This window comes from Eupeodes corollae, chromosome 1, assembly GCF_945859685.1.
Source record: "Eupeodes corollae chromosome 1, idEupCoro1.1, whole genome shotgun sequence".
Taxonomy (NCBI): Eukaryota; Metazoa; Arthropoda; class Insecta; order Diptera; family Syrphidae; genus Eupeodes; species Eupeodes corollae.
Window position 1 is genome coordinate 298,804,841 of NC_079147.1, and position 27,672 is coordinate 298,832,512.

At 35.5% G+C, this 27,672-nt stretch overlaps 1 protein-coding gene across 7 annotated transcripts in view; it reads right to left on the reverse strand.

The window, feature by feature from the left end:
• Positions 1–11,091: 11,091 nt before the first annotated feature.
• The window catches only part of LOC129941348 (A-kinase anchor protein 9), a 97,188-nt gene continuing 80,607 nt past the window's right edge, over positions 11,092–27,672 (reverse strand). For 5 of the 7 annotated variants that reach the window (XM_056049951.1, XM_056049950.1, XM_056049947.1 and 2 more), the window contains 3 exons: positions 11,547–14,614; positions 11,378–11,488; positions 11,092–11,304 (listed from right to left, as the gene is read on the reverse strand). In XM_056049951.1, coding sequence (XP_055905926.1) covers positions 11,097–11,304; positions 11,378–11,488; positions 11,547–14,614 — 3,387 coding nt within the window. In that variant the 3' untranslated portion in view covers positions 11,092–11,096. Of the gene's footprint in view, positions 11,305–11,373; positions 11,489–11,546; positions 14,615–27,672 lie in introns of those variants that run through there. The other 2 variants (XM_056049952.1, XM_056049953.1) reach the window with 1 other exon arrangement.

Here is a 27,672-nt window from a genome sequence, read left to right on the forward strand (position 1 = left end):
TATTGCCAGTTTGAAAACCACACGATTGATTATGTTATACATAATTCATAACTTTTTTTTAAGCACTACTGTGCGCTGTCTATAAAAGTCTAAATTCAAGTCTATTATATAGCAATGCAATTCTAGAGTATTTGCTTTTTTCTTATTTTCTTATGTTATGTTAATCACTCTCAATATATACTTCTTTGAATAAAGTACAGCTTTTATAACGTTGTTAAATCGTGGACTGTTTTAATTTTTTAAACTCTAACAGGTTATGGGCCCAGGTCACATTTTTTTTTAAGAACAAAACTCTATCTAAATTAATAGTTTTATTTCAATTAGTTTCAAAATAATTTTTTTGCGTTTGTCGTATATCACTTATTTTCTTAAATTAAAAATCATGGCATCATTATATCAAATAGAGAAACTTGATAAAGATAACTACTGTGCATGGGAGGTTTTGATGAAGAGCGTGCTCGTGCATTGTGATCTCTGGGAGTACGTTAGCGGTGAGACCAAACTCAAGGAAGATGCTACTGTGGAGGAAAAAACCAAGTGGGACAAATCGGATAGTAAGGCGCTTTCGACAATCCTACTCAGCGTGAAACCATCAGAGCTCATTCACGTAAAGCAGAGCAGAAGTTCAAAGCAGGCATGGGACATTCTTGCATCGATTCATAAGCCATCTGGACCAGCCAGACAAGTAAGTTTATTCAAGCAATTATTATCAAATAAAATGCATGAAGGGCAATCTATGTCTGCCCATATCAATAATTTTTGCCTTACTGTTGAGAAGCTTTATGAGATCGATGTTAAGATGCCAGATGAGTTACTTGCCATAATGTTGCTTTGTAGTCTTCCTGATGATTACGAGAATTTTATAGTAGCTATTGAGAGTCGCGATAGATTGCCCACGTTGGCTTCTCTAAAGGTTAAATTGACAGAGGAGGAACAAAGGAGAAATGATAGGGACAAAGAGCACGTGAGTAGCAGTAGTCAGCATGTGTTAGCTATAAGAGCAAAATCAAAGCTAGGTCCAGTTCAACATTCAAAAAAAGGCAATTTGGATAAAAAACTAAACAAACGTGGCAAATGTTTTAAATGCGGTGTTCGAGGTCATTTCGCTTCTCAATGCACCGCATCAATGAGCAACCGGAACGAGGCAGCTTTTGGCATAGTTTCTAATACTGCCTATGGAAATGGAGTTTTGGGTAGAAACGAATGGTGTATAGACAGCGGTGTCACATCTCATATGTGCTGTGATAAAAATCTGTTTTCGTCTTTAGAAGATGCTCCTAGGACACCAGTAGAACTCGCAACAGATGTGTGTGTTACATCCAGTGGCGTAGGAACGGTTCGAATTAGTACTGATGATTGTGACGTAACGCTGAGAAATGTTTTCTTTATTCCCGAATTGAGGGGGAATTTTTTATCAGTGAGTAAGATTACGGCTAGTGGACATGCAGTTGAATTTGGTAGAGATTTTGGAATTGTAAGAGGCCAAAACAATAAAGTAGTATTAAAAGCTAAAAAACGTCAAGATTTGTACGTTGTTTGTGGTGTGAGCCATGAGTTAACATTTAGTTTGAGGACTCAGGAAATGAATCCAAGTTCTTTTAATAGATGGCACGAAAGATTCGGGCATCTGAATGGAAGCAGCTTAAAACAACTTTCTACGAAGAATATGGTCCTAGGTCTCAAGCTCGGTAGTGAAAATCATCTTGAATGTGTAGTTTGTGCAAAGGCCAAAATTAGCGAACAACCATTTCCTAAGAAATCACTCAGCAGGAGTAAGGGAATCCTTGATTTAGTCCATACAGACATCTGTTGTCCGATGAGGACAGCTTGAGCTGGAGGTGGTAGCTATTTTGTGAGCTTCATTGATGACAAGTCACGTAAAATGAAAGATAAAAGTAAATTAAAGGCAATATCTCAAAGTTTTGAAAAGATATTTGAGTCGAAAATCAATTTTTACCAACTTTTATACATTTTTTTTTAGGTTTTTATTTTTTCTAAAAAAACTGTCATTAAGATTTTTCTCAACATTTTTAAAAATGTTGAAAACAATATTTCTTATAAGATAAAATAAGCTTGAAGCCTAAATTTCAAGTTTTTGAAAAGGTATTTGAATCGATATTCAATTTTTACGAACTTTGAGTAATGTTTTTTTTTAGATTTTTATTTTTTATAAAAAAACTGTCAATTAGATTTTATTCAAAATTTTATCAGATGTCGAAAACATTATTCTTCGTTGCATAAAATTATTTAAGAGATGAAAACATATTTGAGTCATAAAATTTTGGAGGTGACAAATTTTTTTTTCAGTTTTAGTGATTTAAAAAAAAAAACCGTTATATTGATTTTTTTCAAAAAATATACCGGTTTGGTATCATGTTACAATATATTATATAAAATTTAATTCAAGTCTCTAGCGTTTTTGGTTCGTAAGATATTTAAGGTTAACCAAAATTTTCACCTTTTTTTCAAACAGCTATGGTAAAAAAACCACACACGCAATTTTCTTGAAAGCCATTTCTGCATCTTTCTGCCTTATTATCTGTATAACAAAATTTATTTGAAGTCGATATCTCTTCTGGTTCTTGAGCTATGGACGACGGAAAAAACGTCGCGAACGTACGGACGTACAAACGTACGTACACACGCACGCACAGACATCTTTCTAAAAATCTTTTATTTCGACTCTAGGGACCTTGAAACGTCGAGAAATGTCAAAATTTTCAATTTGACAAATCGGACCCATTACAATAACTTAATATGGGAAGTTAAAAATATGTATTCGCCCTAGAGTTCATATTGTGTCTCAGTTTTTTAAAAAATTATAAAAATCCAGAGTACAAAAATCTTCAACATACCTGCTTATTCAAAAAGATTTTGTTTCATTCCCAAAGTTTTCACTATTGGTTCAATAAACTTTCAAGTCTTTGTTTTCAAAAATCAAACCAACAATTTTTTTCTTTCTTAATAAGCACCAAAAACGCTCATCTTCTATCAACGTGCTGTTCCCAACCATCTATTCTTAGTTCAAAGGCCAACGATTGACTTCATGACGATAAAAAAACATAATCGAGATCATCCCAGATTTAAATCTTCCAGCCAACTTTCCATTATAACCTTTTTTGACACTCATGTATGTATATGAATATTTTCGATAAAAATCCAATAACCGAACGAAAATGCTTAAGAAAAAACTCTAACCAGATTCTTGAACCCTTCACATCCTACCGAGACGACGACTACGACCAACACCAACCCCACACCAAAGAACACGAAGGAAATTTGTAAAATTTATCATAAAAATAACCCAGTTCCCCAAAAATCCCATTATCCTTTCAATTTTATAATCCCATGTTATCCCTTTTTTGTTCAGCAAATACATAACTTTATATCCCACGTGCCTATCGACTAAAAGCCAAAATTGGTGTTCGAATTGAAAATCGAAAAGCAAATATTATTTTACAACAAAAAAGGGAAGAACGAGAGGGAGGGTAATAAACATAATTGGTTGGTTTATGTAGAACTAAGAATTCATATATCTTGTTGACCTTTTTGTTGTTGGCTTTCGTTTTATTAGATTAACCACCCTTCATCATTTATTAGGAGGGCGAGGAAGAGGAGGATTAAACAGAGGCAATGTAATATCCGTAATTGAAGTAGCCTCATCTTAAAAAAGGGCATAACTCATGGAAGAGTGTGCCTCTCTCTAAGCAAAGCATCAGCTCCAGCTGCAAGAAGAAAAAATAGAGAAAAAAGCACACAGAAATGATGTTCTTGATGAGATGACATTTCCTTCAGATAAGCTGTCTACGCTTTTTATCCTTAACCCCAACGCCGGCCGCAGCCATTATTCAGTTTTACACTTTATTCACTTGTGTACTTCGTGTCGTGTTGGGTATTAATTAGTTTTGTCCTTTTTTTTCTGTTCATGATATCACATAATGCGCCAAGGATGCATTAGTGCCAGGACCATCAGGACCATGGTTAACCATCATCAGCACCACTATCATCATCATCTCGTTCTCATTCTCGTGTCCTTTCTCGATAAAAATAAAACAGAAAACAACAAACAAAGAACGTGGCGATGACCCACATAATCCTCCGTCCGGTCTTTTGTTGATTTGATTGTTTGCTCACGTTTTGTACAACTTTCACCTGGCAAATCCATGTTATCCTGGGCTGCGGTTTATGCGATTTGTTTTTGTCGCTTTTGTGTGTTTGTCCTTTGGTGCATTCTGGAAATGGCAAATTGTCGGGCATTAAATACGAAATTTACTATTGGAAGCACGAGAGAACACCTACCTCCAGCGGTATTGGTATCTGTGGAATGAACCAAAAGCTTATGTGGCGCTACATAATAGAGAAGAGGATGTTGGAAATAGTATAGTTGGAAATTGTGATAGTAACTTTTTGTATTTTCCGAACGTCGTCTTTCGGTGGCTCGATGAAAGGTATTCATGTCAAGGTTTGTACCACAGATAGACTTCACTTTACTGAATAATTGATTCAATAAAATTTTGTGCATGCTATATTTGAAAAATCGAAATTGGTCTTAAAAGTACTTTACTTTTTACTTGTATGTAATCTAAAAAACCTTAGAGCATCTCTTTATAAAAATTATTATTTTGATGTTTTCAATTACTTTTATTATTTTTGAGCTGAATATTAACAGACTTTGTTACTTAATTATTATTTCAATAAAGAAGCCATTACAATAAAAGAAGCCTTTACAACATCAGAAGTGGGATTAGTTGCAGTTGTAAAAAAAACCAGTACCATTTTCCGGATATGTCAAGAATGAATAAAAGTGATCTTCTAGCTTGGTGTGATTTGCGTGAAGCCAAGTATTAGGAAGTTCCGTTAAGTGCAATCATATGTCAGCTGCGAGACCTTTATACTGAGCTTACAAAACCTAATGGGATGAATTTCGAAAATTTCGTGGTTCCTGAGCTGTCAACAACTTCCGAACAGGATGAAAGGACAGAAAATAGTGAAATTCTTGGACATTCCGAGCAACAAGACGTTCAGTCTAATATATTGATTCCGAGCAACACTACGCAATTGGATGACGAAGAAGCTTGTGTTGGAAGGAAATTCGATTATCAGAAAAACGAAAAAATCGCTAACATTACGCAACGAATTAAGATTTTTAGAAGAAGCTAGTTCATCAATTAATGGCAACAGTTTACAAGTTTCTTTCAAAGATATAAAATATTCTATTTCAGATTATTCTGGGGATGACTCTGTTGTGTTCATAAATAATAGATATCCCTGATTGTAATCTTTCGTTAAACACTTAGCTAGCGCATATCCTGTGTGGTGAATTTATCTTAAACTTAAGTTAAGACTTAGTGTTAAGTCAATCGTAATAAAGAGTGCAATCAGAAAAGGTAAAGCGGCTTTTATTCCTTTCCGTAAATATAATAGACTCATATGATGCTAAAATGTGGTTGGATGTTTTTTAGCGAACTTGTGAATCAGTTCATGGAGATTATACATTCTTTAAATGTATCCGTCGTCTTATGAAACAAGATTCCGTTGCAGAATTATTCGTTCGTATCGATAACTCCAAGACTTATGAAGAATTCCGTGGCAAATTTCCCACAAATTTTGGTCATAATTACTCAATTTCCGATGTAATTGACAAAATGCGAAAAATAACGTTCAACTCTTTAAAATCATCCATCATGGGATATACGAGTATTTTCGTATTTTGAAAATCCAAGAACTGGTTTCCCGTGCGAATATCGATGAACGTCAAACAATTCAATTTATAATCGTTGTGTTTCGCGATCGTTCAAATAACATAGCTGTTTTATATCCTGCTTGAAATCTTGATGAATTAAAACAATTATCTCACCGCTATTCTCAATTAAGTGATATGAATTCCGCTCACGTAAATGTATCTCATTCAATTGATTTAAAACCTGCGACTTCGTCTTCAATAATTGGAAAGAATATTCGAAATAATGTTAATACGTATCCTAAACCGACTCTTTGCTACAATTGTTCTGGTGTTGGACATTTTTCATCATCTTTTTGGTTCTGATTCCCAACAAATTAACACATATTGATGAAATAAATAACGTAAGTGTTAGTTTTATGCCTAGGAGTTCTGTTGCACACTGTAATGCACTTGTTTCTCTTTTCGATACCGGTAGTGCAATTAGTTTGATTAAACGATCTGCTGTTCCCAAAGAAGTGCAGTTTGGACCCATTATGGTAAAATTAAAATAAATGTTACCTTCCGTGATGTTACCCAAACCCAATCAAAATTTATGTAATTCCTGATTATTTAATTAAAGCTATCATGCGCATGCGTAATGGTTAGTGATAAACCTGATAACAATGATAGTCATTAAGTGCCTGATATTTATGCCATTAATGTATTTGAAAATGATTCCGAAAAGTATAATATTAACCGAGATCTGAGTTCCGTTCAAAAAAATATAATTTTAGGAATCATTCGCTCAGATTATTTAGACAATGATAAAATAGCAACGATTGAACACGATTACAAGATGAAAATACATCTTACTTCCGATATACGAGTATCTATAAGTTACGCTTCACGAAGAATGTCATATGCGGATAAGAAGATCATTCAAAATAATGTCCAAGAACTATTAGAAAATGATTTTATTCGTCCGAGTGAATCGCCTTACTTCGACATCCAAAAACCGTGGATAAACGACCTCAAGATGCTAGGCCTAAAAGAAAACCATTAGGATCTCTTTTATAAGACCGCAGATCAAGACCAAGGTAATCCCAGAACTTGTATTTTAGCTAAGAAACATTTAAAATGTTTTTATGTCCAAATTTTAGCACTCCCGATCTGACAGTTGTCAGATTTGAAGATAAGAATACACAGGGTTTGCTGTATGCCTCTTTTTACTCTGCCCATAATTCACCATCACATCCGGAGGAGGTGTGCAAAATCATAACCGAAGCTAAAATCAAAAAGGCAAACCTTCTAATCGGAGACGACGCAAATGCTCGGCATACCCTTTGGGGAAGTTCTGAGATCAATGAACGAGGTGAGTCACTTTTTGATTTTATTATTGAACCATTTGTAACAGAACAGAGGCAATACTCCCACTTTCGTCTTTACGAGCTCGGAAAATTATGATGGATGGGAGGATGTTACTTTAGTAAACAACTGTAACTTATTAGTGGAGAATTGGAGAGTTACCCCTTTGAATTCGTTTTCGGATCACAAGTGGATTCTTTTTCAAATTAATTTCGAGTCGAAAAACCCTCCGCCTTACAGAAATCCCAAAAGAACTGACTGGACGAAATTCAGTCAAATTGCGAATTCCAAACTAAGCAACTTACCGAATCTCACTGAATCGATAGGAGACCTTGAATCAAAGGTGAAAATCTTTGAAACTTCTACAAGTAAAGCTTTAAGAGTTTCTTGCCCAGTTAAATATAGCCGTAAAACCCTTCCTTATTGGTGGAATGAAGAACTGTCCAGTCTTAGGAAAATGACGAGGACAAGTTTCAATATCTGCCACAAACATAAGTTTTACCAACCGTATAAAGACTCTCTTAAAATTTACAAGCAAGCCCTGTCATCAGCCAAAAGACAAGGCTGGAGAGAATACTGTCAATCAATCGAAGACATAAAAGACTCTGCAAGGCTCAGCAAAGTTTTATCGAAGGAACATTGTAATCCTTCATTTCTAAAAAAGCCTGATGGAACCTGGACAGCCTCTCCAGCCGAATCTCTTGAGCTACTGATGAAGACGCGCTTTCCGGGTTGCGAGAGTGATAACCCCGAACCGCTTGAAACCACAGACCTCAACGTAGCTCGTGTGGAGCAAGTCAATTCCGTTATAACCAGAGAAAATATTTTGTGGGCCACCAATACTTTTTCTCCGTATAAATCCCCAGGCATGGATGGCATACTGCCAGTTATGCTTCAAAAGTTGCATGATGTGGCAGCTCCATGGCTGGAACAAATTTTCAAAGGATGTCTCCTTCTCAAACATGTGCCCATTTCGTGAGACAGGTCAAAGTAGTTTTTATCCCGAAAGTGGGCAGGCGAGGTCACGAATCCGAGAAGGATTTGAGAGCAATAAGCTTAACAACTTTTGTGCTTAAAACCTTGGAGCGCATTCTTGATTACCATATTAGAGAAATCCTAGTTGGAAGACCTTTCGAAAGCTCGTAGCATGCTTATCTTAAGGGCAAATATAAAGAATTTACTCTTGCCACCTTCTTAGACACAGAAGGTGCTTTTAACAACGTCCTTACCGAATCCATAGAAGAATCACTCGTTAAGTTCGGTGTAGAAGACTTCATTCGATGATTTGGTGCTATTGGTGTCAGGAAAGTACACCTCTGTGATAAGTGAAATCACGGAGTCAGCTTTGAAGAAAGCTAGCAGCTGGGCCACGAGTTGTGGACTAGGAGTTAACCAAAGTAAAACTGAACTGTTGCTCTTTACCACCAAAACTAAAGTACCGCCCTTCACGCTACCTCGACTCAACGGTCAAATCCTATCATTGTCTTCCAGTGCAAAATATTTGGGAGTTATACTCCACCCTAAACTAACCTGGAAACTAAATATAGAAGTACGGATTAAGAAGGCCTGTGTTGCCATCTACGCCTGCAGCAAAACTTTTGGAAAAAAGTGGGGACTTCAGTCAAAGATGATTTTATATACGTACACAGCCGTAGTACGTTCAATCTTAACATATGGGTCGATTGTGTGGTGGCCTGCTCTTAGCAAAGCCTATAATATTGATAAGCTAAAGAAGCTTGCTTGCGTGGACACAACAGGGGCCATGCGTACTTGCCCAACGGACGCCTTAAACGTTATTTTAGATCTTCTACCAATCGACCTTTTTATTAAATACATAGTTTCCTGCAGCGCTATTAGGCTGAAGGAATCAAACAGCTGGTTGTCAAAACCTTATGGTCACAGCAACACAACGAAATTGATTCCCTCAGATATTATCTCCGTAGACACTGACTACTGCACTCCTACTTTGAGCCTTAGTAAGGGTTTTAAGGTTATTTTCCCATCGAGAGAAGATTGGGACGATGACATCGTGTCGATAGGTTTCGACACAACCATCTTTATTGACGGCTCAAATATGGAGTGTGGAGTTGGTTCTGGGATCTTTTCTGAGTCCCTAAATATAGCCAAATCCTTTAGGCTTCCTGACTTTGCTAGTGTTTTTCAGGCTGAACTGCTGGCAATAAGGGAGGCATGTAAAATACTTAAACAAAACCCAAACCAAGACCGAAATGCGGCTATATTTAAAGACAGTCAGGCAGCTGTCAAAGCCATTAACTCGGCCATATCCTCATCTAAATTGGTCCAACAATGTCGCGATGAGCTTGCGAACCTGAATATTAACCTCGGTGTCACCCTGATCTGGGTTCCGGGCCATAGTGGTATCGTGGGAAATGAACCGGCTGACGAGCTAGCCAGGCAAGGATCGGCCCTTCATAGCTCACTTGCAAAAATGGTTAACATTCCTCTTTGTGCTTTGAAGGGTAAAATCTATTCTATCTACCAAACTGAATCAAACCGCATTATATCTAAGAAGATGTGGCCCACCTTTAATAAAACCCGTACAAACGATCTTCTATGCAGGCCAAGGCAAGACATAGCAATGATTGTTGAGGTTTGTACCGGACATTGACCTATAGGAGTTCTTGCAGAGAAGTTGGGTATCTCTTGCAACACCTTTTGCCGTAGTTGTAGTGACCAAAGAGAAAGTGAAACGATAGTCCATTTCCTCTGTAAATGTCCTGCTTTGGCAAACACTAGAATGAAATGCTTTGATAAAGCATTCTTTCACGAACTTGATGAGCTATCTGAGACAAAGATTAGAGACGTAATCTTTTCTCTCAATGCGACAAAATGGCTCTAACATAATCGCTATGAAACTTTTCTATAAATCTTTCCCTTTCTATCACAGGTCAAACGAGTTTTTGGTATCAAAACGGCGCACTACAGCGCTTATTGGATCTCAGACTAGGTTGCCTTGAGATCGCCATTTCTACCTACCTACTTAATTATTATTTCAATAAAGAAGCCATTACAATAAAAGAAGCATTTACAGTGTTTTCGTTTTTATAGAACTATATAAGCTGATGAAAATGATTTTGGTCAAAAATGTCAAACCATCTTAAATTCATTCTGAGATTCTCAAGTACCACAAAGAAATTCTCCAACTCCGATGTTAATGAAAAACAATAAAAAGGATCTCAAATTTAAGTTTTAAATAACTTCTTTTCTTTATTATCTTATTGTCTTAAAAACGAAAAGTAAAACAAACATTTTGAATTATATTATTTTTCTTTTACACAAAAACTAGAATAACAAAAATACGTGCTTATTTTCTATTAAATTGCTTAGAACTAACTTAATAATTTAATTTACATTTTTATAAATACATTTTTATTAATTTTCTTAAAAATGTGAAAAAAAGAAACTAATGACTTCATTTGTTATAAAAATTCATAGAGTAATGAGCTGAAGATAATTTCATTTTATTTTCGAGAGTATTTTATTTTTAGTTTGTCATATTTTTCTGGTTGTTAGACGAAATATTTTGAATTGAATGATAAAATGCATCTTGAAAAATCTATAGGTGTTTTATGTTTTTATTTAAGGCACAAGATATTTTTAGTTTTATTTAAAAGTTGAAGGAAGGATCAAATAGTGTTGATTATGAGGATATTGATCGAATGGTCCAATACCATAGAAACAGAAATGTCTTTCTGAAAATCTGACTAGTGAAACAAAAATTACAAACAGAAAATAACTTAGAACAAAATTAAATATAAATATTATTTTATTGCTACAAATAAAAATTAGACTTTCATACAAGAACACAATTCACAAAGTGATTCATACATTCCACATGTGAATCTACAAAATACTGGAGGGAAATACAATTCCACTTGCTTATAATTTAATTTAAAATAATATTAAAATTAGAATAGTTAAAAATTACTTTGTAATAGGCAGGCATCCATACTCGTATTTAGTCGATAACTATTAAAATAAATTACAAATCTTAAGTCTTAAAATTAAAACTAGAACTATAAATAATCTTCTTTTTGTTTTAATGTCATTAATCAAATGTTGCTGTTTTTGTAGAACGCTTATGTTTCATGCGTGACCAGTCGAACTTTTGTGCTGCATCAGCTATGATCCCGGGTGCCTGCAGAGGTCGTCCCAGAGGCATTTCGGTGAGACTGAATGGACTTTGTTGAGAGGATGGTGTATCGCGGCAGGGTGGTGATGTAGATGCAGACGCGATCGCAATTGGCTGAGTTCGTCTAGGAAATCAATCAATGTCGAATCGGATTCATTTTTGTTTTTTTTTTCTTAACCTTTAGCGAAGATACTTACTTTTGCTGTGTGATTGTAAATACTGATTTGGAGACGATCCGTTTTCCTGTGAACCACAGTCTTCCGATGAATTTCATCCGTTGGATGGCGATGATAGCAAGAGCCACAGTCCTACAAAAAAAAAAAATAATTTACGAACAGATTTCTAAAAACCCCTTTCTTTACTTACTTAAATCTCCTTCGTTTCTTCTGGGCCAGACAATGAGCTCCTCCATGTAACTGAGCGATCATCTGAGCTTCACTATCCTGATAGCTTTGCAGGGAGATCTTCAGATAGCGCTTCTGGTAGACCAACGCCTTTCGATGTGACTCCACCCTCAGGTACCTGCCGAGCAAGTGGTTTGCTCTTTCTTCCAACTCCGCAACATTGGTGTTGTTTCCCAATTGACTCTCAAGTTCTTCGCACTTCTTCTGGAGTGATCTTCGTTCTTCGACCAAGAATTGTACTGTTTCTGTCATTTGTCGGTTTTCTTTGGTATTCTCTGCCAGCAGATTATTGATTTCCTTCATTTTTTGCATAAACTGCTGGGGAATTGATCCCTCGGCATTGGAATTTGAGACAGCCTCTGCTAGTTTAGCCTCACGTTGAGCACCACGTTCGATGTCATAGCGTAATAGCGCCACTGTCTGGTTAAGATGATCTCTCTCGGACTCCAATGCTAGAATTTTGGCTTTGAGTTCCTGAAGCTCAACCGCATTTTGAGTGTTTTCAACTCGTTGGCGATCCCTTCGATTGGCACGACGTGTTTCGGCTTCTTGGAGAGTTGCGATTCGAGCCTCTAGACTTTCGATCTCCTGTGACTGCAAGGTGAGACGTTCTTGGAGGTGTTCAACTTCCTGTTCGGCCATGTCTTTATCTCGCGCTACTTTTTCCATTTCCTTCTTCAGACGTTCACTGTATTCAATGCGATCGTTGAGCTCAGTGTCGAAGCGACTTCTCTCTCGCTCAAGATTCCTCTGAAGATCGGTGGCACGTTCTCTTTCACGTTCGTTTTGAGCACTCAGGAGTTTGATTTCACTTCGCAGACGGTCAGCGAGCTCGGATTCGAAGTCACTTACTCTTGGAGACTTCCTTGGTGAATCGGAGGGAGACTTTAGTAAGGCACTAGATTTTCGCGCCTCAGACCTTTGGAAGACGGTTATTTGTGTCATCAGTCTTTCGCATTTATCACGCTCATCATCGAGCAGTTTATGCAATTCTTCTTCTTTGGCGAGAGCACCTTCTAGCCGCGTTCTCATGGCTTCAATGATAGCGACATCCTGTTCTTGGATGTCTTGGGAGTGTTGTTTCTCTTCGATGAGTTCCTTTCGCATCTCATCAGCATGTTGCCGCTCCAACTCAAATTGCGCTCTTAAAGTTTCTAATTGGTTGAGGAGATCCCGTTCAATTAACTTCTCATTGTCATTCTTCGTGTGCACATCGAAGTTGTTTTCCTCCTCACTCTCAATTGCCTTGAGAATATTTGAATCTAACTGCGCCGAATAGTTGAGCTCCTTCTCGACCTGTTGGGCGATCTCATCCAGCGAAAAGGGTTTCGAGCTCTCACTAGTTTGCGTTCGGAGTTTTTCGATTTCCTTTTCGAGTGCTGAATTGAGTTCTTCGAGATGAGTAATGCGTTTTTCACTCGCCAATAATTTCTCATTCAGTTCTTCAATGGAACTGTCTTTGGATTTGAGGTTCGACTTAGACAAGTCTAACTGTTTCTGGTAGTCAGCAATGTCAAGAACTGATTTTTCATACAAAATTATCTTTTCAGCTAGCTCAGCGCGAGCTGAATTGAGTTCTTCGGCTGTTTTTTCAGCTTCCTTGGAATTCTCTGACAAGGATTGAATTTTATCTTCCAATTCAGCTAAGCGAAGAAGATGCTTCTCTTCGTTTTGTTGATAGTTGGCAAGATTCTTTTCATGTTTTGTAAGAAGTTCAGACTTATCTTTGGTTTCACGCTGGAGTTCATCGATTTGACTGGATTTGGCAGTTATTTCCGATTGAAGGTTTTGTTCGTTCTTGGTCTTCTTCTCCAAATCATCTTGAGCAGCACCCAAGCGAAGTTGAACTTCCGTAAAGTCTTCCTCGAGTGTTTTAAAGTCATGGTCACGTCTCTGCAATGATTTTTTCAGTTCAGCGATCTCACTCTCAAGTTTGAGTCTGCTTTGTTTAAGCTCCTGAAGTTGATTAATGGCCTCCACTAGTTCTTTTGACAAACGATCAATCTCAGACACTTTTTCACTTTCCATTTGGTTATTTTTGGCTCTCAACTCTTCCACCTCCAACTGAGCCGCTTTGAGTTGGACCGCAAGAGTCTTTCCTTCGTTTTCTGTCACCTTGGGCGTGGATTCTTTGATCTTCGAATCGTCACCAAATTCAGAGAAGTTAATGTGTCGAGGAATTATCGCTTGGGTTATTGTGCTTCCAGTTTTATTGGCCAGCAGTGATGGGTCTTGGAAGTAGTGAGGATGTTCGAACGTCCTCGCCGGGTGGAGTGAGTTGAATACAGCCAAATCACCCGTGCGCTTCTCGGTGAGGTTCGCTATAGCTTCTTTCGAGGCATCAATAGTCAGCTCACCCTGCCTCATTCCCTCGGGAAGCATAAGTGGAGTATCGACATCAACAACAGCCCGACGGATGACATCAGGCTCATCGTACTCGGATATCGACACAATGTCGCTGAGGGTTCGTGCACTCACCTTTGCTCCACCTTCATTCTTTGTCTTATTCGAGGCCTCACTAAGATTCAGCTCCAAAACTCCCTGCAACTCTTTCTCCTTCTTCTCCAACTGCTCTCGCAAATGGTCAATCTCATCGTTCTTATCTGCAAGCATTGTCTCCATAAGATCAGGCAATGCCAGCTTGTTGATCATCTGCGATTTAATCTTCTCCTTCAGCTGCTGAATTTCAGCGTTTTTCATCTTCAATTCACCTTCCAAGCGTTCTACCAGGCTTCGGTCACTGTGCGAGCCAACTGCTAGCTCAGCCTCCAAACGGTCTATGGCCGCTTTGCTTTTCTCCAGGTGATTCTTAAGGTTGGCCACTTGTTTGTCCCGTGTCCCCAGGGTTTCCTTCAAATTCAGCACCTCATTCTGCAAATCGTGGATACGAATATTCAGATCACTACTTCCCTGGCGTTGTAGTTCTTCCGCCCGATGGCGCTGTTCCTCCAGACGGGACTGCAGTGCTGATATGCGTTGCATCTGCTCTGACATCTTCTCTTGAAGTGAATCACGCTCATGCTGGAGTTCCTGAAATTTGAAAAAGAAGATAAGACTGAGTGTAAAGATATAACAAAAAGTGCTGAATAGTGCAAATTAGATTAAAAAAAGTCAAAGAGGATCATCATCAACTGCCTGCACTTAATCGCCCTCAATTGTCATCAATTTATGTATAAAATTTGATATCTCTATGGTTTTTTGTTGTTGTTGCGTTTATCAGTTTAATGATGATGTAGAAGAGGAAAATTGATTAATTGACAAGGAGAAGAAAAAAACAACAACAACAGCAACACAAAAGAGGGTGAGAGTTGAACAAACTGAAGTGATCAAGGAAGACACATTACAATACACATTTATGGTGGCTTTTTGTTGTTTAATTGCCTTTGATGCAAATCCACGATGATGAAGATGATTGACGACGCGACAGACTTGAAGACCGACGACCAAACGCACGACGTCATGCCAGCGTGGTAAAATGAGATCATACAACATTCATGTCAGGAGACTGAACTTTGTATGTTTGCACGTTTTCTGTACTTTATTTATGGACATAGGGGATTTGCTTTTAAGACTAAAACAAATCTTTGATAAAGTGTTTTCTGTTTTTATTTGCAAATAAGATTGTCTTCGTTACGGAAGACAATTGTTGGCTTATCACGATCGGTGACTATTTTGTTTTCCTTTCACTTGGAAAATATTTGTAAGACCAAATCAATGACAGATAATGAGATAAATGGTATTCAGCAAAAGCTGAATTATTTTCTTTTGTATTTTCAATGAATATTTACTACTTTGAAAATCTGTTAACGAAATAGTAGTTACGCTGAATAACCGACATTGCTTTTATATTTTATTTTTAAGAACCTTTCGGTGGATTTCTGTTTTCTTCGGAAAACAATTAATTGACCAATGATAAGAAGAAAAAGGTATTCAGCAAAAGCTGAATTGTTTCATTTTGTATTTTTAATAAGAAGTTACTACTTTGCAAATTTGTTTCCGAATGAAAGGATATGCTGAATAAACAAAAACCAGCATCACAGGATTTTAAAGTTCGTTTCTATACACTGTTGATATTTTAAAGATTTTGGATTATTGTGTACTGTGACTTATCTTTTTTCATTTGATTTACAGAACATTTGTTAAAGCAAAACATTGACAGGTAATGAGATAAATGCTATTCAGCAAAAGCTGAATTATTTTATTTTGTGTTTTCAATTAATATTTACTACTTTGCAGATCTGTTAACCTATGAATAGTAACGCTGAATAAACAAAAACCTGCATTTAACATCTATTTTCATTTACCATTCCGTGGCCTACTTTTTTTTTTTACTTAGAAAATATTTTAATGACAAATAAAAAGATATTCAGACATTTTAAAGATATGGGCTTATCTTGTGCTGTGCTTTATCTGTTTTCATTTCATTTACAAAACACTTGTAAAATCAATGACAGATAATGGATATGGATATAATGGTATTCAGAAAAGCTCAATTGCATTTTCCACTTTTAAGATCTGTAAGATCTGTTGCTATTTACATAAAACATTGACATTTTTCACAGATTATTACCACATTAAGTTCATGTTAAACTTAACAACTTTGCTGAATAGCTTGGCGTAAGGGTCTTGATTTGCTGAGACAAATAATTTAAAAGATTATTGGGTTTACTTAATCATTACGTAAGAACTGAGTTGGTTACAGTTACCGTTATTTGAACTATCATGGACAGTAAACACGTAATACTGTATTATATTTTCCTTAGGAATTAAGATCTAGTTTCGTGACAGAAAAAGGGTCTGTATTAAGGAAGCTCTTTTTTACTTCCATTTCAGATATCGGTAAAATGCTTTATTAGAAACGTCATGCAGGAATTGGTTTTGTCGCTTCAAAGACAACTATTTTGACCAACTTGAGAGTAACCGTAAAAAATGAATCACAATGAGGATGTTAAAACTTATTGAAAAAAAACTCATCAATTTTGTAAAAAAAAAAGGCTTGAATATTAACAAAGACTGAAATAGCTTATTTTTTTCTACGATAATACATCATGGCACTCCTCAAACAATACTCTGCTATTAATCTGAAGCTTGTTTCGAGTAGTTGAAGAACATTACATTCTTTTCAACGTCATAAAAACACTGATTTTTTAGCAGCTAAAGAGAAATCCCGCAAAAGAAAAGCATGACCGTCAGAACAGCTTTGGAAGCAATAGGTCGACTGGTGATGTCATAATCCATCTCACCGATCGATGAAACAAATCTGAACATCGTGCTTGCTTTCGGTATCAACACTGGATAAGAAATTTTCTTTCGAACATTTGAATACAAACTGTTTTCAACAAATTCAAGTTCAAAAACCATAAAATAAGTTCTGGTGTGCCACAGGGCTGTGTACTGTGTCCGGCACTCTTCCTTATTTTTTTAAAATTATTTTTCTATTCGAATTAATTGTTTCGCTGACAATAGTACTCTTAACATTCCAGACTCACATACCTTCTCTATGGATAAGGAATTCTAGCGAAAAATATGATAAGCTCATAAAATTCCGACGTAAACAGCATTTAAAATGGAGAACAAAAATTAAGGCTTGTATTGTGAAAACGAGATATACTTTATTTGCTACTAGAAGATGTGATGAGGTGATGATGAGATGGAAAAGCGGCGGGCTCCAACTGTATACCGGCTGAGTTTTATAAATAGTGTTGACATTTTTAAGCAGAATTTATCAGAAGCTTTGAATATAATTTTCAAATTTGGAACTGTACCAGATCATTTCTGTGAATCTTTGATACTACCAATTTTTAAGAAAGGGGATCCAAAAGAACCAACAAATTATCGTGGTATATATTTTTTAAATGCAACTTTAAAAATTTATTCATCTCTGCTTTATAACAGACTTGACAAATGGGTTCAAGCTCGCAGGAAATTAAGTGAATTTCAATTTGGATTCAGGAAAGAGTATCCACTATTGAAAATTTATTTGTGCTCAGTTCGATTGCTCGATGGAAGCTGGACCAAAATAAAAAACTGTACACATTTTTTGTTGACTTCAGAGCGGCATTTGATTCTATTAACAGAAGCACATTATTCTACAAGCTACATAACCTAGGAATTTTAACCATGTTTACTCGAGCGATTCAAAAGCTGTATCAAAATACAGAAGTAAGAATTTAGAATGGAAGTGATATCTCAGATAAATTTTAGATGCTAAGAGGTGTCAGGCAGGGTTGTAACTAAAGCCCATTGCTTTTTGCACTGTTTCTCAACGATCTAACTGATTGGCTTGCTTGCGGAGTAAACATTGGAAATTTAAGTATAAAGACAATTATGTACGCGGATGACAAAGTGATTTTAGCTGAGTTCCCATCATCACTTCAACTGATGATTAACAAACTGCTGAATACTGCAATCTTTGGGGACTGGAGGTAAACACAGATAAATCCAAAGTTCTGATTTTTAAAAATGGATCAGGAAGAGTGGCAACTAATGAAAAATGGAAGTATAACGTGAAAAAAGATCTGGAAGTAGTAAAAAAGTACAACTACCGGTGAATGGAGGTAACATTCAATTTAAATGTAGATTCGCATCTTAAAACAAAATTGAACTAAGTGAAATTAGCAATTCGAGCGAATTGGAGAAGAATCTTCAGTAATAAACTTATATCTGTCGACACTTAGTACCGAGTTTTTTATGCAACGACAAAATCGGTCTTATTTTACGGAACCCAGATTTGGGGACTGCATAAATTTGAACCAGTGGAATATCTATTGAGATTTTTTCTCAGAAAAAATTTCTACCTTGCTATAAGTACCCCAAAGTATATGTACTTCTTGGAAACAGGACTCCCAACGCTTTTCGTTTCAAAACTGAAATTAATAGCAGATTATTTGCTAAAAGTTTTAAAAATGGAGGACACTAGGCCCAAGCTTATTCTTCAATATGCAGTTCTTAACAAAAAGCTATTTTGTAAGGATTGGAATTATCTTGCTGCCAACTGCGGTATGACGATTAATTTCTTGGATATAAATGCTGACAACTGGAAACGGTCTTTGCACGAAGTAATATCTTAAACAGACGAAGATGAGAGATATTGATTCATCGAAACGGCGAGATTGGCAACTGAGAAAAAATTGTATGCCAAGAGTTTATAAAATCTGAATGAGTTGAATTAGTTCAGCAATGCCTACTCTTGTTTAGTAATAGGCACAGTTTCCAAAATAAGAGGACAGCTGTTAAAATTGAATTACCTGCCACATCGAACAGAGAGATCTCAAACATGTAATATTTGCAATCTACACGAAAGGGAAGACATATTACACTTTGTGGCAACTTGCCCTATACTTAGGGAGATTAGGCGATATCACTTCGGGAAAAATAATCTCACACAAGAAGAATTTTTCAACTAACTGAATGGTACAAATTGGATGCTGCTCTACAAATTTACCATTGAAGCGATGAACTACAGAGAAAAAATCCACAAGGAAAACTTTTTAAAATTCTAAAGATCTATTTTTGATAGTTTGATTTCAATAACGTATAAAGTAAAGTTTTTAAAACCAATTGCTATTTTGTGTTAACTAAACTAAAGCCACCTTTAGTAAGTAAGAAAGTATGGACTTATGATTTGTGGCTTGTTATTGTAACTTGTTTTTGTGAAAAGGGTAGAAAAATATAGAAAATTTTGACTGTCTATGGAGAATTAAAGCAAACAAATTTAAGAAAAAAATAAGACCTGTATAGAGTAAACGTTGAGAGAAGTTATAATTGACAGACGACTTGAAGATAATGCAAGTTTTAAGAATTAGATTGTCAAGTCCACTTATGTCAAAATGACAGCTGATCATGATTTTTCATTCAGTTGAAAGCTGAACTTTATAACTCTGTATATTATTTAATTTCTGTACAATTCCATCAAAACGGCTTGAGAAATTGCCAAAGAAACAATTATGTTAAGTAAGTTCAGTTTGTTTGTCTAATTTTCCAAACTTACAAATTTGACCAAGTTTGTGCCTTTGACTTTTTTCACTTCACAAATAATTACAAACATCGTTTTGGTGGGAGTTTTAATTAATTTCACTTGTGGATTAGAATAGTGGCTTAAAAGTTCAGGTGTTCGCAATTTGGACTGTCAGCAAGATGACTTCAAAGTTTTCCAATATGCAGTTTTGAAATTTATTTGGTACTTTAATGACTTAGCGTACATAATATCATGACATGACCTATAGGTTCATGGGTAAATTCATTGCCACGATGGCACCAAGCGTTGCCAATTGCAATTTCAATGAAATTCCTTCTAATCTACAAATTGGTGGAGGTAAAAAAACTTTCAGGTATAAACCTCATTCTCTTGATCGTACAAAGAATATTCTATTCAGTGCTATAATGGAACTGAAATAGAACTTGATCTTTTTAAAATGTTGATTGTGGAAAATTTTTATATACTCGTACATATGTACAACTTTTTAAAAAGTAAAATCGATTTTGGCCAATCCATATTGTAAGCATAGCTGAATTATTGAACATACAAACAAGTAAGCGCAGCAGAAAACCAGCAGTGTAAATAAATTGGTAGTTCAATTATTATTTTCAGCAATTTCTGATGTTTTTTTTTAGCGTTTGTTATAATTTGTTTCTCCAAGAGGGTGTGGAAATAATGTGTAAATGCATAAATATCAGTTTTAAATTATATTCAGCTTAGCTGAATTGTGTTTTCGTTGGCAGTACTAGATTCTTAAACCCTTAATTACTTTTACTACAGAAACTTCAAAATATGATGGATTTTCTTTAAGAAGATGAGCTGAATATGTTCAAATTTGTAAACTTCATTTAAAGAATCACTATTTCTCGCCACTTAATGCTAAATTGTTAATAAAATCAAAGAATATTAATTTTTACAAAAGAAATTTAAAGCAGTGATAAAATTCAATGTATTTTGTTATACTTCATTACCATGATGTGAAAATTGTTTGTTATGTTCATTTGCAACGATACATTTTTAAATTACAGTTAATTTGACAACTGAAAAATGTTATTTTGCGAGTTTAATAGGGACCTTAGACATTTAAATGTGGTACCCGTGGCATGATGGTTAGTGCGTTGGACCGTCATGCCAGAGGTCTTGGGTTCGATCCCTGCCTATGCCATCTAAAGTCTTTTCACGGGTACTACCTCTTGCGAGGAATTGACAAATTCTCCAAGAGTAACTATTGTCATGAAAAAGTGCTTTCTCAAAAAATTAGCCGTTCGGCATATAAACTGTAGGTCCCCTCCATTCCTGACAACATTGCTCGCACACAGGAATGGTTCAGAGTTGTAAGTCACTAGGCCTTGGTTCTTAACGGACTGTCGCGCCACCCAATTTATTTTTATTTTTAAATATAGTATGCGTGCGAGGAAATTTCGCAAATTTGATGGGGAATGTCAAAATTCTGCAAACTACAAAACCCGCAGACGATTAAATCAACTTGAACCATGTTTACTGGAATCAACTCCAATATGACAATCTAAGCAAGATTAATAGAAGCATGTTCGAGTGTCTACACTTTAAATCACTATTCACATGAGCACGACCAACAATCAACGAATGAACGAATATTTGTCAATTTTGATATTTCTTTCTATGAGAGTTCTTAAATTCGTCGCGAATGAACCAAAAAAACAATGATTTTTTTAGGTTATAAGTACACATGATTATTTTATTTGTTGCAAGTGGGGATAATGTGGAACGCGAATAAAGTTTGACAGTTCGTATCAACTACAAGTTTTTTCGCTACTAATAAATTTGTTTTCTTAAATTTATTAATATAATATGATATTGAAAAGTAAAAGTATGCATCATAAATCAAATAAAAACTATATTGTTATCGTTTTGTTAAGAATTTGTGTGGTAATATGTATGTCCTCAAACGTTTATAAACTCAGATTTTGTAATTTATTCGTCGTTCGATGGTCGCGTTCATGTGAATACTGCCTAAGAGTTTTTGATTTTTTTTTTCAGATGACAATATTAATTTAAATGACATTAAGCCGCCTTTAGTATCATACTTTATATTAAGTGGAATACACGGAAGGAGTGTAATTTAAGTGAAGAATATATTTAACGTAAACAAACTACCAACTCTTATCTAAAATTAACTTGCTTGAGCTGAATTGGCTGAATTATTAAAAATTTGTAAGCGCAGTATTTTTTATTTACTAAAAGAATAGACTGAACCAAATATTTGAAATCATTTTCACTGTGATTTAAAATTAATACGTAAATATAAGCTGAATATGTAAAAACTTATATTTCAAAATATTTGTTAGCTAGTCTTAAGATTTTGCTGGCTGTAATTTAAAGATTAATTAATAAAATTTAACTTTATCAAAGGTTTTTTTTATTTTTTTTTGTTTTAATTGTCAACCCTTTTTTTAGTGACAGATGACATTTCAGTAGTCAAAAGTTTGTTTTTACAAAAGATTATTTTTATTTTTTCTCAAATGGCAACACTGTTTTTGATTCAAGTGGCATTAGTTTTGACAACTGATATATGATTTTATTTACTCGGTTTTCTTCCAATTAAAAGATTATAGTTATTATTATGAAAAGAAATAAAGAAAAGAATAACCGAACAAAATTTCACAAAATTCTATCTTTTAATTAAAATGAAGCACCATAATTCAATTTAAATGTTTATAAGCACCCATAACATAACTCACCACATCAGATTCAAGCACATTCACAAAACCCAAATGCAAGCCCCATAAACTATACCATAGAATATTTTTTAACAAGCTAAATGTTCCATAAATCGAATTTAACATTTTTAACACGAAGACCTTCTGAACACAACTGAAAAGTAAAGTGCATCAGGAGAATGAAAATGGAAAATCTTAATTATATCCTCATATCTGTAGGATCAAGACTTCTCTCCTAAATCCCTACCCATCTCTCCTTGTAATATGTGATTATGATAACAAGCGATGTACAGGGTGGGTTGGAATTTTCTTTCGTATTCAAAAAAATCATCTTTTTTTTTGTTAAGTACTTATAAAAACAAAATTGGGAGAATTACTAAAATGACTAATTGTATTTTATTCGGAAAAAGAGCTTATCGGGATCATTTAAGGGGGTCAAACATGTGATGGGTTCAAAAAATCGTGTTTTTTTTTTCATAAATTGCTAGTGTAATATGTCTAGAATACGGTAGTAAGGGGATTTTTCGAAATTCGAAGTCGTTTTAAAGATACGACTTCGGGCTGTTAAAAAAGATGAAACAGATAAAGAAATCGGTGGAAAAGTACCAGGTAAACTTACTGATAAAGTTATTCAGGAAATCTTTAATGAAGGTTTATAAGGTAATGACGGTTATGGGATGCCCTATAGGCCGCGAAGCCCAGAATCCAGAATTGATTCAAGAGCTGAACATTCTGCTTTGAAAGAGTTTCAAGTAAAAGAGGAAGGAATACTCTATGGACCAGGCATCGATTGAAAGGTAAGGCGATTTTTTCATAGTTAAGAGGACTTGAAACTTTAAACGAGTTTTTCGCAAAACGGTGCATTTTAAAACTTTCCTCCATTGTATCGCAAAAACGGCTTGACCGAATGACTTGAAATTTGGTGGGTTGGTAAACGCATGGAATAAAACATCGACAAGCAAAAATTCCAAAAATGTCGATTTTTTTATAGCAAAAAAATAAAAACACGCACAATTTGCGACTTTTTTCAAATTTCTCCCAAAAGTCCAATTTTTGGTATATTCATTTGATGATAGTTCGTTCCATGTAGATTAAAACGCCGTTTACTTTTTTCGTTTTAGATAAGCCAATCAGCTGGAATAGTGGAGGAAGTGCGAGCCCATTTTTTGGATGTTGAGTTGTTAACACCGGTGTAACTCGTGTTCTTTACAATATTTTTAATTAAAATTTTATATTTATACCGTCTAACTATGTTAATAAATGATAATAAACTTAATATAGTTGTATCTATTTACTAGTCATAAAAAAATACTAAAAATTCCTTAAAATACAAGCCGTCACATGGGATGACCCCCTTAATATACAAAATCCACCCTATGAGCTCCTGGTGAAACGATTTCGTCAACAAAAGGAACTGTAGTTGATCTTTCTCCATGTGGGAAACCTCCATTGCCCGCATTGAAAAGAATGTGGAACCCATTTTTTCAAGGGTTGTGGAAAGTACAAAAATATCAACAAGAATGAGCTTCGGTCAACTTTGTAAGTCCCGCAATTCAATGTGAAGTATTCTAACAACCGAATTGCAGCTGTTTACACATAAAATTGATTTTTAACACAATTTTTTAGTTCAGTAATTGCTGGTAGTCTTGAGATGTTATTTCAGCAGAATGGAGATCTTGCACAAAATAGTCGCTCCACAATAGCGTTAGTAGGTAACATTTTTAGCGAACCAATAATTTCCAAAAATGTGGTTTTCTCCACATTATACTGCGACAGACTTGTTTCTGTGGGGTTATTTGAAAGGTAAAGTGTACATACGTAATTCCCCTCTGATACAATGCACTTCTGCCAGAGCTTTTTCCAGTCGTCAAAACGCTTCTAAAATAAACTTTTGTGAATTGCCTTGAGTCCCTTCAGCGATGCAGCCTTAATCTCCTCAATCGTGGCAAATCTTCGTCATTTCGTGGGCCTTTTCAATTTCGGGAAGAGAAAAAGTCGAAGTGGGCCAAGTCTGGTGAATACGGTGACTGAGGAATGATTGAAGTACTATTTTTGGCCAACAAAACTACTCACTTATAACGACTTGTGCACAGGTGCATTATCAAATTACAAAATCCATGAATTTTTGTCCACAATTCCAACCGTTTTTTTCTTATTGATTCACGCAAACGCCACATAACTTTAAGGTTATACTCCTTGTTTACCATACGCCCTTGTGGTAGGAATTCTTGATGCAAAACGCCATGGTAATTAAAGAAAACTGTGAGCAAAACCTTCACATTTGAAAGAACTTGGTGTGTCTTTTTCGGCCTTGGCTTTTCTGGACTCATCCATTGGAATGATTGAGCTTTGGTTTCGACGTAAAAACCATATACCCATGATTCGTCACCAGTTATAACCCTTTTAAGCAGATTAGGGTCATCATTGACGTCGTTCAACATGTCTTAGGCAATGTTCCTGCGGTGCTGCTTCTGGTCAAAATTATTTTCAACAAGAAAAATTAGTGTAAAGAGTGCGCGAAATTCAAAAAGTCACCTTACATTTTGATCACAAGCACACCTCGTATGTCAAGACACCGTTATTTCCAAAAACCGACTGTGAAATTTCTAAACGAAATGATGAACCACTTGGAGGGCGACATTCGCCTTTTAATTGTCAATATACTCTCACAAGTGTTGGAAAATGTCAATAGAAATAGGGTCTACAGATTAGATTATGCTATGCTAAAAGGCTTGGATTCGATCCCTGCTTGTTCCACCTAAAAAAAAGTGTTTTTCACGGGTACTGCCTCTTTCGAAGAATAAAAAAAATGTTTCTCAAATTTGCCGTTGAGATTCGGCATTTTAACTGTAGGTCCTCTCTATCCCCGACATGACTCGCGCAGAGAAATGACTGACAGTTGTAAGTCTCTAGGCTCTAGTTCTCTAGAGATTGTTACGCCACCTCGTTTAATTTTCTTAGATTAGATTACGTCCGAGAAAGCCATGGTGGTCATATTATGTCAGCAATAATATTTGTAATATTGTATAATGCCGAAAGATTATCTTTCAAACAAATTTTTGAATTTAAAAGAAGTATTTGTTTTATTCCATCTGAAAGTTCTATACCACTAAAAAACACCCTTTTATAACGAAAGGAACTATCTAATATATATAATATTCCTGTCACAGTGTTAGTTGCCATACTGCTCCGAAACGGCTTAACCAATTTCAATGAAATTTTACGTATACATTCGTTAGGTATGATCTATTTTTTATATTCCTAAGTGTTATTTTTTAAAAAATATTGTTAATTTAATAATTTTAAACTCGACCAATAACTGCGCAAGTAATGATTGATCTTATCCTTTAGGGGCTGTAATTGTTTATTATTTATTTTTGTGTTATTCACAATTTTATAAGTTTAGGCACCAAGGAAGTGTTGTTTAGAAAAAGATTATAATCTGTTCTTAAAGTCAATTCCAACATTTAATTCGTGTTTCCAAATAACATCGCTCCAAGCAACAGAAATAGTTGAAAATAATGGAATCAACAATTGCCGAAAATTCATTTCAACATTCAAAAGCGAAGCCCAAATTTTTCACAAAATGGGCTCATTGCTACCAATGCCGAACGAAGCACTTAAATTTTTTCATATTTACTTTATGGGCGGTGAATATAAACGTGTGGATGCACTTTGTGGCTCTAATAACCCCGACTTTTTGCGACCTGGATGGTCTATTGAATGAGCACAATGAATTGTTGAAAATATTAAAATCACACATGCACAAATTACAAAGTGATAATCACGTTATTGTCATCAATCCTGATAAAACACATGTTGGAGGGAATATTCGTAGATTTAATGCACCTGTTTTTGACGATGTTGCTAAGATCCTGGTTTCGAGATTTGGAGAAGAAATAAAAATCTACAGTGTACTTGTGATACACACCGTTCATATAACGCTCTCCAAGTTCCGCTAATGTTTTGCAAGGGACAAGACGATTTTTATGAGTATCGGTTGATGATTCGACACGATCAAAACAACGTTATTCTATACAATGTCGTGAGCTCTGTCAGCAAATATTGAAGTCTTTGATAAATTTCACTACAAAATTACCTACAAGCATTTGGTCCTACGCGTTCCTTGATGTATAAGGTTGAATGGCAAAAGCGCGGATTACCTCATGCTCACATTTTGGTTTGGTTAGTCGATAAAATACGTCCTACGGAAATCGACAGTAAAATTTCTGCGGAAATTCCTTATCCTTCTACTGATCAAATGTTGTTTGATATTGTTACAGCAAACATGATTAATAGCCCATGCGGCAATATAAATCGTTAATCGCCTTGCATGCCAGATGGAAAGTTTTCCAAAAAATTTCACTAACGATACGATCACACATGTTGATGGATATCCTACATATAATAAAAGAAATCGCGATAATGGCGGAAAATCATTTCTTAAAAATATTAACAGTGCCGGCATTTACATTGATAACCGTTGGGTGGTCCCATATTCGCCCGGTTGCGCAACGGCAAGCGATTAGTTCTTAAAAAATTAATGAAAAATGTTATCGAAACCATAATTCTAAATGGCAAATTCCGAGGCGAAAATATATTATTAACGCGAGTCCCTATTATACCCACAAATGTGCCAATTCAACTCAAACGCCTTCAATTTGCAATTAGATTGGCATTTGCAATGACAATCAATAAGTCTCAAGGACAAACGATATCTGTCTGCGGCTTTGATTTGAGGACTTCATGTTTTTCTCACTGATATGTTATACTTGGCATGCTCTCGAGTGGGCTAATTATCCAGTTTGTTCATTGTTTTGTCTTACCTCTCCCACTTATATATCACATCTTTACACAATTACTTTAAGTTAGTTATTTATTTCTAGCAAAATATTCCCTAGAAAATAATCTATAAGAAAAAACAACGTTTGTAGGGTCAGCTAGTTACAATATAAAAGCTATTATCACATTAAAGAAGGAAGTCACTTTTGAACCACCCTGTACTATCATCCACTTGAAAAAGTATTAATTAAGGTATAGCATCCGCTTAGCATCGTTTTACAGTACTTGTTGTTAATATCGAAAGTCCTCTTACTCTTCACTTCTTCTCCTCTTTTTCCACTTTTTATCATCTCTTTTTCTTCATTTCCATAATGAACACAAAAACATTACGATTACGATAACGATTACGATACGACGACGACGCCGATAAACAAATAATCCACTCGAGCAGAGGAAGGAAAATAAGCCGCGTGCGTCTGACATGATCTTTCATAAAATGCCAGAGGCTCATATAACCTCGTATGGAAAAGTGAAGACCTCCGAAAGAGATAGTTTTCGTTCTCACCCTACAAACTTGTCTCTGTGCCACTTGAAGTGCTATTTCAATTGTGTGGCGGTGGCGGTGGCTG